General features: G+C 42.9%; 1 protein-coding gene across 3 annotated transcripts in view; it reads right to left on the reverse strand.

Annotated features, from left to right (window-relative positions):
- Positions 1-23: 23 nt before the first annotated feature.
- Positions 24-13,083, reverse strand: part of LOC133465828 (apoptosis regulator BAX-like) — an 18,376-nt gene continuing 5,316 nt past the window's right edge. Inside the window, exons 3-7 of one of the 3 annotated variants that reach the window (XM_061748944.1) lie at positions 11,018-11,096; positions 9,898-10,062; positions 9,663-9,801; positions 8,849-8,953; positions 24-395 (exon numbers count right to left, since the gene is read on the reverse strand). In XM_061748944.1, coding sequence (XP_061604928.1) covers positions 255-395; positions 8,849-8,953; positions 9,663-9,801; positions 9,898-10,062; positions 11,018-11,046 — 579 coding nt within the window. In that variant the 5' untranslated portion in view covers positions 11,047-11,096 and the 3' untranslated portion in view covers positions 24-254. Of the gene's footprint in view, positions 396-8,848; positions 8,954-9,662; positions 9,802-9,897; positions 10,063-11,017; positions 11,158-13,083 lie in introns of all 3 variants that reach the window. The other 2 variants (XM_061748945.1, XM_061748943.1) reach the window with 2 other exon arrangements.

Below are 13,083 nucleotides of genomic sequence, written 5' to 3' on the forward strand. Positions count from 1 at the left end.
TTTCAATACATTTAAACCACAAGAATGCTGCCATTTTGTTTTTATTTTGTGTCATAATCACACGAAGGATAACACACATAATATTTCATAAAATACAGTCTCAATAGAAGTATGAAAATACCAAAGTACCATATTTGACATCGTGGTGCCAAAACATTTTCAACTTTACACATATAATCCTCCAAAAAATAAAATAAAAAGAAAAGTAAAATAGTGGCAACTGGGTAAGCAAGCAGCATGTTGTATGAGGGTCCTTAGCAGTGTCTGGTCAGCCTCCAGGTGATAACACTTCCTAGAGCCAGGCCAGCACAGAAGATGATGATGAGGATATAGTTTTGGGAGTTCAATCCCACGGTCTGCATGGAGGATGTTGTCAGCTCTGAGAAACTGCTGATCTGTTGACAAAAAGAAACAATTTTTTTTTTTAACCATACCACAAACGTTGTTTGAACGCCACATTAGTAAGGGCAAGGTGGAGGAGAAAGAAAAGAGTGACAGACGCAACAATATTGTCATTTCGTATGTATCAGGTCTGTCTGAGAAAATCAGCAGAATTTTTGTTGGATCTATCTTACCCAACACCTATAAAAAATAGACACAAAAGGAATGAAGACCCTGGTTTCTTTTTCTCATGAGGAGGGCGTATGGGAGATTGTTCAGATTACAGCCTCTCATCACGCTCTAAACAATCTCTCCCGTCGCTCCTGCATTTATTTGAAATAGGGAGGTTTTAGAGTTACAAGACATAACATACTAAGCTTACAAGACACAACACACTAAGGGGAGGGTTCCAAGGTGAAGACATGAGACCAACACCTGCCACGTCCCCGGCCACGTCCTTGGTCAAGGCGCCCTTCTCTCTGATGATTCCTGCTGAGTCATCTTCTTGAAGGCGAGACATCTTCCTTTCTCAAAATCGTCCATAATACTAATGCAAGCTAAGCAAATAAATGATAACTTCTACAATATATTTAACAATTTTCAACCATCACGACATTCCGGTACATGTCAAACCTGGCAAACCCCTAAGACAAAGGCTGGTAGAGCCCAAAGACCGGACACCCCATACCCAGAAAAGCAATCTAGTGTATGCTGTTAAGTGCAGTGAGGAATGCACAGATTCATACATCGGGGAAACCAAGCAACCACTGAGCAGACGCATGTCATAACACAGACTTGCAAACTTCTCTGGTCAAGACTCAGCTGTCTACCTGCACCTCCAAGAAAGATCGCACTGTTTTGACAACAAAAATGTGTATATTCTAGACAGGGAAGACAGATGGTTTGAAAGAGGAGTGAGAGAGGCCATCTACGTGAAGGTGGAAAGACCATCGGTTAACAGAGGAGGGGGCTTACGACACCACCTATCTCCCACTTACAATGCAGTCCATTCCAAAGGAACTCATTAAGTCTGCCTCTAACAAATAACACAAAAACATGGCCTCCTTAAACGTGACACAGTCCCACTACCACTTTACCATTGAATGGAATATTAATAAGGGAGCTTCCACCTAATGACTATTGTTGAGGTACAGTGGCTTCTGTGCCAGGCATACCAATGACTGTCCTTTTTTTTTGGCAAAAAAGACTGAGAAAGTTGAGGAATGCTCATCAAACACCTGTTTGGAACATCCCACAGGTGAACAGGCTAATTGGGAACAGGTGGGTGCCATGATTGGGTATAAAACAAGCTTCCCTGAATTGCTGTCATTCACAAGCAAAGATGGAGTGAGGTTCACCTCTTTGTGAACAAGTGCGTGTGAAAATAGTCAAACAGTTTACTGACAATGTTCCTCAACGTACAATTGCAAGGAATTTAGGGATTTCATCATTTACGGTCCATATCATCATCAAAAGGTTCAGAGAATCTGGAGAAATCACTGCATTTAAGAGACAAGGCCGAAAACCAACATTGAATGCCCGTGACCTTCGATTCCTCAGGCGGCACTTGATCAAAAACCGACATCAATGTGTAAAGGATATCACCACATGGGCTCAGCAACACTTCAGAAAACCAATGTCAGTTCATAGAGTTCGGCGTTACATCCGTAAGTACAACTTGAAACTCTACTATGCAAAGCAAAAGCCATTTATCAACAACACCCAGAAACGCCGCCGGCTTCTCTGGGCCCGAGCTCATCTAAGATGGACTGATACAAAGAGGAAAAGTGTTCTGTTGTCTGACAAGACCACATTTCAAATTGTTTTTGGAAATTGTGGACGTCGTGTCCTCCGGCCCAAAGAGGAAAAGAACCATCCGGACTGTTATGGATGCAAAGTTCAAAAGCCAGCATCTGTGATGGTATGGGGCTGTGTTAGTGCCAATGGCATGGGTAACTTATACATCTGTGAAGACACCATTAATGCTGAACGGTACATACACGTTTTGGAGAAACATATGGTGCCATCCAAGCTACGTTCTTTTCATAGAGGCCCCTGCTTATTTCAGCAAGACAATCCCAAACCACATTCTGCATGCGTTACAACCGCGTGGCTTCGTAGTAAAAGAGTAAAACTAGACTGGCCTGCCTGCATTCCAGACCTATCTCCCATTGAAAATGTGTGCCGCATTATGAAGTGTAAAATACGACAACGGAGACCCCGGACTGTTGAACAGCTAAAGCTGTACATCAAGCGAGAATGGGAAAGAATTCCACCTACAAAGCTTCAATAATTAGTGTCCTCAGTTCCCAAACGTTTATTGAATGTTGTTAAAAGAAAAGGTGATGTAACACAGTGGTAAACATGACCCTGTCCCATCTTTTCTGGAATGTGTTGCAGCCATAAAATTTTATGATTATTTGCTAAAAACAATAAAATTGATCAGTTTGAACATTAAATATCTTGTCTTTGTAGTGTATTCAATTAAATATAGGTGGAACATGATTTGCAAATCATTGTACTCTGTTTTTATTTATGTTTAACACAACGCCCCAACTTCATTGGAATTGGGGTTGTATAAAAGCATTATTAGCAAAAGGTATGCCCACAGTGAAAAAGAGTAAGACAGTGTCAAAGGCTTTTAAGATGTGGCTGCTTTGCATGAGCTTATAAAACTCAGTTTTTAGTCTGATACAAATTGATGTTACAGCTTTTTAAAGGTTGGGAGAATTGGAATTGAGCTGCAATATCAAGGAAATTCAGAAAATACATACTAAAGACGATTTCAATAAAACTGATCAAAAAATTCTATTGAACTACACAAAGCAGACAAAAGTGGTCTGATATTTAAGATGTTGATGACACATTATGCTTGAAACTACAACTATGCATGAGTACATCTACTTTTTTGCTTTACAAAATGGTTATTTGATAGACTTCTAAAGTAATGTTTAACTGTAAATTCTCATCAGCCGAGATCCAAAGTATGTTTTTTCTTATAAACATGTTGCTGGTATTTTTTTGGTTATAAGGACACCTGAAGCCGTTTCGTTTCGGTAATCTTAGTGTCATGCACGACTAGGTGCCTTTTCAGATTATTATCAGAAAATGAAAATGTAACTGTGACATGCTGAATAGGGCCGTCTACATTGGAAAAAAAAAAAAAAAAAAAGGATGGAACATCTACAAGCATTGGTGGAATAGTCCCACATTATAGTGTTTTGATGGTTTAAATTGTTGCAGTTTTTTTCCAGGTAGTTGTAAATATTTATCATTTTAATTTTGTTTATAATTAAGTTTTCAATACCTCCTCCTATATTATAACGATCTCTCCTTTTTTATGTCTAGTCAAGACAGGGTGTTGATTTAGCAGTTGGGAGAGAGGAGAGATTGGATTAGAAATGGATTATACTGTACACACTACATAACATACAGTACATACACAACACCACAATAATTAGAGTTGCGTTTGAGATAATAGTAAAATGCATTCCTTTGGGGAACACATACACAAATTGCAAATAATCACAAATTATTATTATTATTACAGTATGTGCTCTGCTGATTATGAGGGGCCGGTCTAAACCAGTGACTCCCAACCAGTGTGCCGGGGCACATTAGTGTGCTGTGAACGCTCTTTAGGTGTGCTGTGGGAAATTGTATAATTTTACATAATTTCTCAAAAAAATATTTATTTACAAGAAATAATGTATCTTTGTTCATCTATTCATACCTTTGAGGCATAGTGACAGACAGAACAATTAAAAGGTCTTCTTTTAGATGGCAGGAAGTATGTACAGTAATTAATGTATCCAACTTTTGTGACATTTTTGTTTGTTGGTGTGCCGTGAGATTTTTCAATTGTAAAATATGTGCCTTGGCTACAAAAAGGTTGGAAATCACTGGTCTAAATCAAAAATGAATAGCCGATTTTTTTGTCCCAATTCAGCCCTGAGTGTTGGGCAGTAGCAGTGTTATTACATTACTTGTTTAACTACATTTCTCAGTAGTGTGGTCATAATGTCACAATTTCACCCATCCATCCATTTTCTTCTGGTTATACAGGGGTTGAGTTGCGGGGGCATCATCTAAAGCAGGGGAGCCCAGACTTCCCTCTCCGCAGCCACTTCGTTCAGCTCTTCCGGGGGGGGGGGAAATCACGAGGTGTTCTCAAGCCAACTGGGAGACAGTCTTTTCAGCGTGTCCTGGGTCTTCCTCGTGGACTCCTCCTGGTGGAACATGCCTGGAACACCTCACCAGGGAGGCGTCCAGGGGGCATGCTAACCACATACCCAAGCTACCTTATCTAGCTCCTCTCTATGCAGAGGAGCAGCGGCTCGATTCTGAGCCCCTCCCGGATGGCCAACCTTATAATCCTATCTGTAAGAAAACCTGCGGAGGAAATCGCATTTCGGCCACTTGCATTTGTGATCTTGTTCTTTTGGTCACGACCCCCAACTCATTACCATATGTGATGGCACAAACATAAATTGACCGGTAAATCGACAGCTTCACGTTTCGGCTCAGGTCATTCTTTTACCACGACAGACCGATACAGATGCAGATGCTGCACCGATCTGCCTGTCGATCTCCTGCTCCATTCTTCCCTCAGTCGTGAACAAGACCCCAACATACTTGAATTCCTCCACTTGGGGCAGGATTTCTTCCTCGACCTGGAGACCCTAACCACTCCACGCTTTTACGATTGAAGACCATGGCCACAGATTTGGAGGTGCTGATTTTCATCCTTTCCGCTTCACACTCTGCGAATCGCTGCGAACCACTCCAGCAACGGTTGAAGATTACAGCTTGATGAAGCCATCAGAACCACATCATTTGCAAAAAGCAGAGACGCAATGCTGAGGTCACCAAACCAGACCCCCTCAACACCTCCGCTATGCCTAGAAACTCTGTCCGTAAAGGTAATGAACAGAATCGTTGACAAATGGAAGCCTTTGCAGAGTCCAACCTTCGCTGGAAACAAATTCGACTTCCTCCCGGCAATGCGGACCAAACTCTGACAACGGTTGTACAGGGACCGAACCGCCGTTATAGGGTTCTGGTATTCCATACTCCCGGAGCACCCTCCATAGGACCTCCAAGTTCACAAAGCACATCTAGACTGGTTGGACAAACTCCCAGGCATCGTCAAGGATCCTGCCGTGGGTGTAGAACTGATCCTGTGTTCCAGGACGAAAACCACACTGCTCCTTCTGAATCTGACATTTTGAGACTGAAAAGCTATTTTATGTCACAGTTTTCAATATAAAATAGATTTTAAATAGTGAAGCTACTTTCATGATTACATAGCGCAGTAGTGGAATGCATTGAGAACAAAATAACAAATGAATGATTAATGGAAAGAAAAATAATTAACCGTCAGTGGTTTGGATTCAGAATCATACTCCAAGTAAAAGTGGACAAATCAGATAACAGGCTGATGTTCTGTGACAAGTCAAAATGATGCTCAGTTGTGTGTGTGGGCTCCACGTGCCTGTATGCACTCCCTACAATGTGTGGGGATACCCCTGATAAGATGACAGATGTTCTCCTGAGAATCTTCTCCCAGACCTTGATCAGGCCATCTGTCAACTCTTGGACAGTCTGTAGTGTGACGTGTAGGGATGGGAATCGAGAACCGGTTCTGAAGTTAATGATTCCTTGGAATCGTTCACCAAATTTTCAAATGGTTCCCTTATCGATTCTAGTAGGGGAGAATGACGTAATCCGCATGTTACGCCATTTACGCAACGTGTGGCCCATCTAACATTCACGGGATGATCGACCTGCAAGTGATATTAACAGGCTATATCACTCTAACCTCGCTCTAACCATTCTGTGTAAGGGTGCCAGATTGTCACCAAAAGCAGAAGTAATTTAATGACTAAAAACAACACAACTTTAACTATTAAAGCCGGTCTTTAGAAAATAAAACAAAGATGCATTTTAACACAGTCAAAATGTGATACAGTAATTTTACCTATAGCAATGCATTCTGGAAGACAGTGAATACAAATTTTCCGTGTGTAAATACTAAAATCCCCCCTGCCAGAAACTGCGACCGGAAGTTTGCCTTGGATTCTTAGGGGCAGTGTGGTGCGATACAGGCATGGAGCTACAAGTTTACTCAAAGCTTAGGGGGGAAAAAAAAAAAAAAAAAAGAGTAGAAGAAGAAAGTCGCCTTAGAACTTTAATAAACTAATTTTTCACAGATTAGGAAGAATATGCCTGAGAGTATTGTTATATTAGCTGTCTGTACGTGTTACTACATCGTTTGTGTGTGAATATGTTATTTGAATGTAAATACCTCCCGTGAGCTAATGGAAATATTTGCTCGCCTGTGAATAGGTTTTTCCATTGAGTGTTAGCATTAAGTTGCCGATCTCTACAACAATGCGCCTTTGTATTTAAATACTATACAATGTGTGTAGTTCTTTTTGTTGTACTTTTAATTTTTCAATAATCTTCAACTGGGGTGTCATTAAAACATCTTAAAGCATGCTCAGGGAGGGGAAAAGAACATACTTCACACGCTTGCCGCGAGATATACAGTGCGCGCTCAGGCCGCGTTTACAACGCAGGGACTTGCATACACAACCTTCACCACAGCATATTAATCGTCTTTTGGGGATAACGTTTTTATGATAGTGAGAAGCCTGGTTTTAATATCCAGTGGGAGTTTTTTATTTTATTTTATTCATTCAATTATTTCTTTTAATCTATTCAAAGTCCCCTGGATGTTTTTCTCTGCCAAACTACAAATTTGAGAATCGATAAAGAATCGAATTGTTTAGCAGTTTTGAAAATCTCTAGCGATGTTGCTGGCAGTGGATGAAACAAGACATGATGTCCCAGAGGTGCTTGACTTGATTAAGGTCTAGGGAACAGGCTGGCCAGTCCATAGCATGTTTTCAACATTTAGGAACTGCTGACACACTCCAGCCACATGAGGCAGAAGGAATCCCGGGCCATTGCACCAGTATACGGTATAGTCTGACAACCGGTCTGAAGATCTCATTCCAATACCTAATGGAAGTCCGGGTAGCTCTGGCTTGCTCAAGGAAGGTCTGTGAGGCTCTACAAAAATGTCTTCCCAGGCCATCACTGACCAACAGCTAAACCGGTCATGCTGGAGGACGTTGAAGGAAGCAGAAAAATTCTCCACGGCGTCTCCAGAACCCATCACGTCTGTTACATGTGCCCAGTGTAAACCTGGTCTCAGGTGGGAAGGGGACAGAGCAGCAATGGCGAATCTGACATGTTATAGTGTTTTCTGGCAGATGCCAATCAGGGTGCACAGTGTTGGGCTGGGTAGCAGAGGCTACACATGGACATCAGGCCCTCATACCAATCTAATGGGTTCTGTTTTGACAGTTTCAGCAGAAACTGCATGTTAGTGGCCTGCTACAGGTATTCTGTCGGACTGTGAGTGCCCCTTCTACTTCTTCATACACGAAGAAACAGATAGCCGTCCTTCAGCTGTGTTTATCCCGTCCTAGGGCCTCCTCCCCATCTCTTGGTGTACTGACCAGTCTCTTGGTATCGCCTCCATCCTCTTGATACTGGGCTGGGAGATGCAACAAACCTTCTTGCCAAAGTGCGCATTGATATGTCATGCTTGCTGAGCTGCACTACCTGAGCATCTCCCGTGCGGTGCAGACACCACCTCATACTATCTCTAGTGGTAAGGGCTCTGGCAAAATGAACAATTGACCAAAAATCAGACAGAAAGGATAAGGACAAGGAATGGTCTGTGGCTTCCACCTACAGAAAGATTCCTTTAGGGGCTTATTAATTGCCTCTTATTTACACCAGTTATTTGTTCCACATGCACAACAGCTGGTGAAATTTATTCACACTTGGTTTTGTTTCCTAACTGGAGACGTTGATATCCCAGAAGAGGTATTCACGTAATTGTAATGATTATGTGTTCCTTTTATTTTTTTTAGCAGTATATTTCAGACAAAAAGACATTCCTCTAGCAAATCTGTGCAAACTCCTACTAAAACACACTCCAAAATAATGGCCGACTTAAATGTGCTAAACAAGCACAGTAGCATTGCACACTAAAAAATGTTTAGCCAGTGTTGGATGCTAATATTTTAAAGTACTCATAAAGCTATACAATATTAAAGCTTTTTATTATACAAGCTTTGGATATCCAATGAACTCCCGCTCAACCAAATTTTCAACCTCACTGCGTGGGTTCATTTTATAAGCTGTGAGAGAAAATTGTTTTTGATTTTAACTAATGGGATATTAAATACATTGAACTACTACATTGATACATTGAACAACTACTATTATTGAACAACATGAAGCAAAATTCAGAAATTCCTTGCATATTCCCAATATTAATCAACAGTGTATAGTATTTTCCTTGTGAATAAAATGTTTCTGTGACCATAAAACACAAAGGGAAATGCAAAAAAAAAGAGAAAAGAAATCAGATACAGTATGAACACACCCATCCACCATGTTCCCGAATCCAGCTCAGTAGATTTTTCCGGAAGAAATCCACAGTCCAAATCAGGATCTCCCTCACTGACTGTGGCAGGTGAGCCTCCACCATCTGGTGGACACAGAGAGGTTGACAAGCACAGAAATCATACTTGTTACCAAATTTCAACTGCACTGTTTACAAATCCAATATTTTTGCCTTTCAATCAGAGATCAACACCAAATACGTGGTCTTGTTTTGAATCTCTGAGCTCTTAAAAGTTCAACAAAATAGTTATATCAGGTCAGCAACAGTTTACAATTTATAACATTTTTGATTGATTGATTTGTTGGCATGCAGTGCGGGAGTAAACCAGCCAGATGGTGAAAGAGACTAATCTAATGAGCGGCAATAGAGTCAAGACTGAGGAATAGTGCCGTATTGTAGTGGAAATACTAAACCATCAGCTGTGGTGTCAGGCAGTTGAGTAGTCAGGTGACTAGTTGATGGGGTGGGGAGGGTATGGGCCAGAGCCAGACCATACCCAATGTGTATTACCTTTGGGGTTCATTTTAAATAGTGCAAGACTTGGAGTGGGGCAGATCCAACCAGGATGTACGCAAACCTTTCTATGGAGGGGGTCTTTGGCTTTGTTATTTCTTTAAATACAAAGTCTACATGCTGAATCAAAGCCAAACCAACACAGGGTGAGGTTTCTAGTGGTGATCTTCCCTTATGCAAGGCACATAACGCCAACAAAGGCACCTTTGTTAAACAGGAGACGGCAAAGGTATGGTGGGGTTGGGTGGGGGGGAAAAAAAAAAAAAAAAAGTTGACCCACCTTGAGTGCTAGTTTCCCTGCAACGTAGAAGAGCACAGCTATTCTCTCCCAGGTAATGCCATGTTCAAAGACTTTGTCGGCCACTACCTTGAATTTTTCCCACTTGGATCCTTCCACACAAGCCACACCATCAATTGCACTGTTCCACAAAAGGAAAAGAGGTGATGATCTAAAAACATTCAAGTTCAATTCCATTGGCATTTATACCACTGCATGAAAAAGAGAACAAACTTACTCTTGGAACTCCTTGTCATCTTTGACCCTGTCACCAATAATTCGGATCATTTTGCCAAGCTGGGTCACAATCTTCTGCTCTTCACTAGTATTTACTTTCACAGCCAGTGGAGTGAGAGGAGGGATATCATCTGAGGGCACAGTCCTTAGCTCTTCCTCTATGACTCTGGAGAAAGAACATAACGAGACCTGGTGATAATTCAGACCACTGAATGAGTCAACATCACTTTATAGTTTGCAATCTCCACTTTATTGTCAAATGTAATTGTTCACATGCCTTGACTCAGATATGAATTCAAGTTACATTCCACTCTTAATCCATTTTAATATGACATCAGTCCACCCTCTGCAGTTATAACATCTTAAACTCTTCTGGGAAGGTTTTATACAAGTTGTAGGAGGGTGTTTATGGGAATTTATGAAAAATTTTCCAGAAGCGCATTCGTGAGGTTACACACTGATGTTGGACGAGAGGCCTGGCTCTCAGTCTCCGCTCTAATTCATCCAAAAGTGTTCTATCGGGTTGAGGTCAGGCCTGTGCATCTACATCAAATTCTCTATGAACCTTCATTTGTCCACTGATGCAGTCATGTTGGAACAGGAAGAGGCCATCTCCAAACTGTCCCTACAACACTGGAAATATGTAAAATATTAGCCCATCAGCTCAGGTAAAAGGAACTCTTCAGAATGCTTCAGGATATTTAGAGATTTTGGACAGTCTAACAGTTTGGGGATTACCCCTTCCTCTTCCAACATGTCTGTGCACCAGTGCACAAAGCAAGGTCCATAAAGACATGGATGAGAGAATTTGGTATATGAACTTGACTGGCCTGCACAGAGTCCTACCCTCAACCTGATAGAACACCTTTGGGTTGATTTCCAGTGGACAGTGAGGCGGGCCTTCTCATCTAACATCTAACCAAGATGGCGCCTACCAGTGTGGTCGCCTCGGTAATGCGCTCTCCAGTATTGTTTTTGTTTTTGTGTTTTTCGTCCGTCTTTGGAGACCTTACATGACTCACTTACACAAGGGGAGACCTGCTAACCATCAAGGAGGTTACTCCGGACTTTCTGTCACCAACGTTCGCAAATCCGCTCAGTTTTTTCCCCGAGTTACTTACCGGAGCGGCGTCCGCGGTTTTCGCCGCATGGAGACGGAAGCGGCGCCACAGAGGGAAACGGGCCGGCATTCAGGTGAAACTCCGCAAGAGAGGACACAGATTAGCGTTCCCGTCGATCCACCTCGCGAATGTACGCCTCCCTACCCAACAAAATGGACGAGCTTCATCTTCTGTTAAAGACCAGTAAAGACTTCGGACGTTCCGCGGCCATGTGCTTCACGGAGACCTGGCTTTGCGACGCTGTACCCAATGGCGCTGTTATGCTTCCCGGTTTCCACATTCATCGAGCGGACCGCGACATGGAATCATCGGGGAAAACAAAGGGCGGCGGGATATGCCTCTATATCAACGAAAAATGGTGTACGGACGTCACGGTCCTCAGCACACACTGCAGCCCGCATTTGGAGTCGCTATTTTTAAACTGTATACCATTCTACTCGCCACGTGAGTTCGCATCATTCATCCTGACTGCAGCCTACATCCCGCCTCAAGCTAACACGAACGCCGCACTGCTAACGCTCGCCGAACAAGTCAACGAAATTGAAAAAAAACACCCGGACTCACCCCTCATTATTCTCGGGGACTTTAACAAAGCTAAACTCGACCACGAACTCCCTAAATACAAGCAGAACATCGACTGTCCTACCAGGGAAAATAATACTTTAGACCACTGCTACACTACGGTAAAAAACGCATACCGCGCTATTCCTCGTGCAGCCCTGGGCTTGTCTGATCACTGCTTAATTCACTTAATACCGACGTACAGGCAAGAACTTAAATGCGCGAAGCCTACAGTGAAAACAGTGAAAAAGTGGACAAATGAAGCCAAGATGGAACTTCAAAGCTGTTTAGACTGCACAGACTGGAGTGTCTTTGAAAATTCAGCTGGCAGCCTGGATGAATATACGGACACTGTCACATCCTATATCAGTTTCTGTGAAGAGGTTTGTGTACCAACAAAATCTTTTCGCACATTCAACAACAACAAGCCGTGGTTCACTGCTAAACTTAAGCAGCTTCACCAAGCTAAGGAGGACGCATATCAGAGCGGGGACAGGGCCCTGTATAATCGAGCTAGAAACCAGCTTACTAAAGAAATTAACATTGCAAAAAGAAAATATGCAGCAAAGTTGGAAAAACAGTTTAGCGCAAACGACTCTAAATCAGTCTGGCATGCATTCCAATCGCTGACTAATTACAAGCGACAATCCCCCCAAGCTGAGAACAATAGCACACTAGCCAACGACTTGAATACCTTCTACTGCAGATTTGAAAAGGACAGTTTCAAACCACACACCCACCCGGCCGAACCCGCGACCACAATCACACAATCTACGTTAACCATTCATGAACAGGATGTGAGACGCATCTTCAACCAACAAAAGATTAACAAAGCGGCAGGCCCGGACCATGTGTCCCCATCCTGTCTCAAAGTCTGCGCGGACCAGCTCGCTCCAATCTTCACTCAGATCTTCAATAGATCTCTGGAACTGTGCGAAGTTCCATCCTGTTTCAAACGCTCCACCATCATTCCAGTCCCCAAGAAACCTGCAATCTCGGGTCTGAATGACTACAGGCCTGTCGCTTTGACATCTGTGGTCATGAAGTCCTTTGAACGTCTCGTGCTGGACCACCTCAAGAGTGTCACAGGTCCCCTGCTGGACCCCCTGCAGTTTGCCTACCAAGCGAACAGGTCTGCGGATGATCCAGTCAACATGGGACTGCACTTCATCCTAGAACACCTCGACAGTGCAGGGACCTACGCGAGGATCCTGTTCGTGGACTACAGCTCAGCGTTCAACACTATCATCCCTGAACTCCTTTCATCCAAGCTTCTCCAGCTCAGCATCTCACCTGCCATCTGCCAGTGGATTTACAGCTTTCTGACGGGCAGGACACAGCAGGTGAGGCTGGGGGAGACCATCTCATCCACACGCAGCATCAGCACTGGGGCGCCCCAAGGTTGTGTCCTCTCTCCGCTGCTCTTCTCTCTCTACACGAACGACTGCACCTCAGCGAACCCGACTGTCAAACTCCTGAAGTTTGCAGATGACACCACTGTCATC

The sequence above is a fragment of the Phyllopteryx taeniolatus genome, chromosome 16 (assembly GCF_024500385.1).
Source record: "Phyllopteryx taeniolatus isolate TA_2022b chromosome 16, UOR_Ptae_1.2, whole genome shotgun sequence".
Classification (NCBI taxonomy): domain Eukaryota; kingdom Metazoa; phylum Chordata; class Actinopteri; order Syngnathiformes; family Syngnathidae; genus Phyllopteryx; species Phyllopteryx taeniolatus.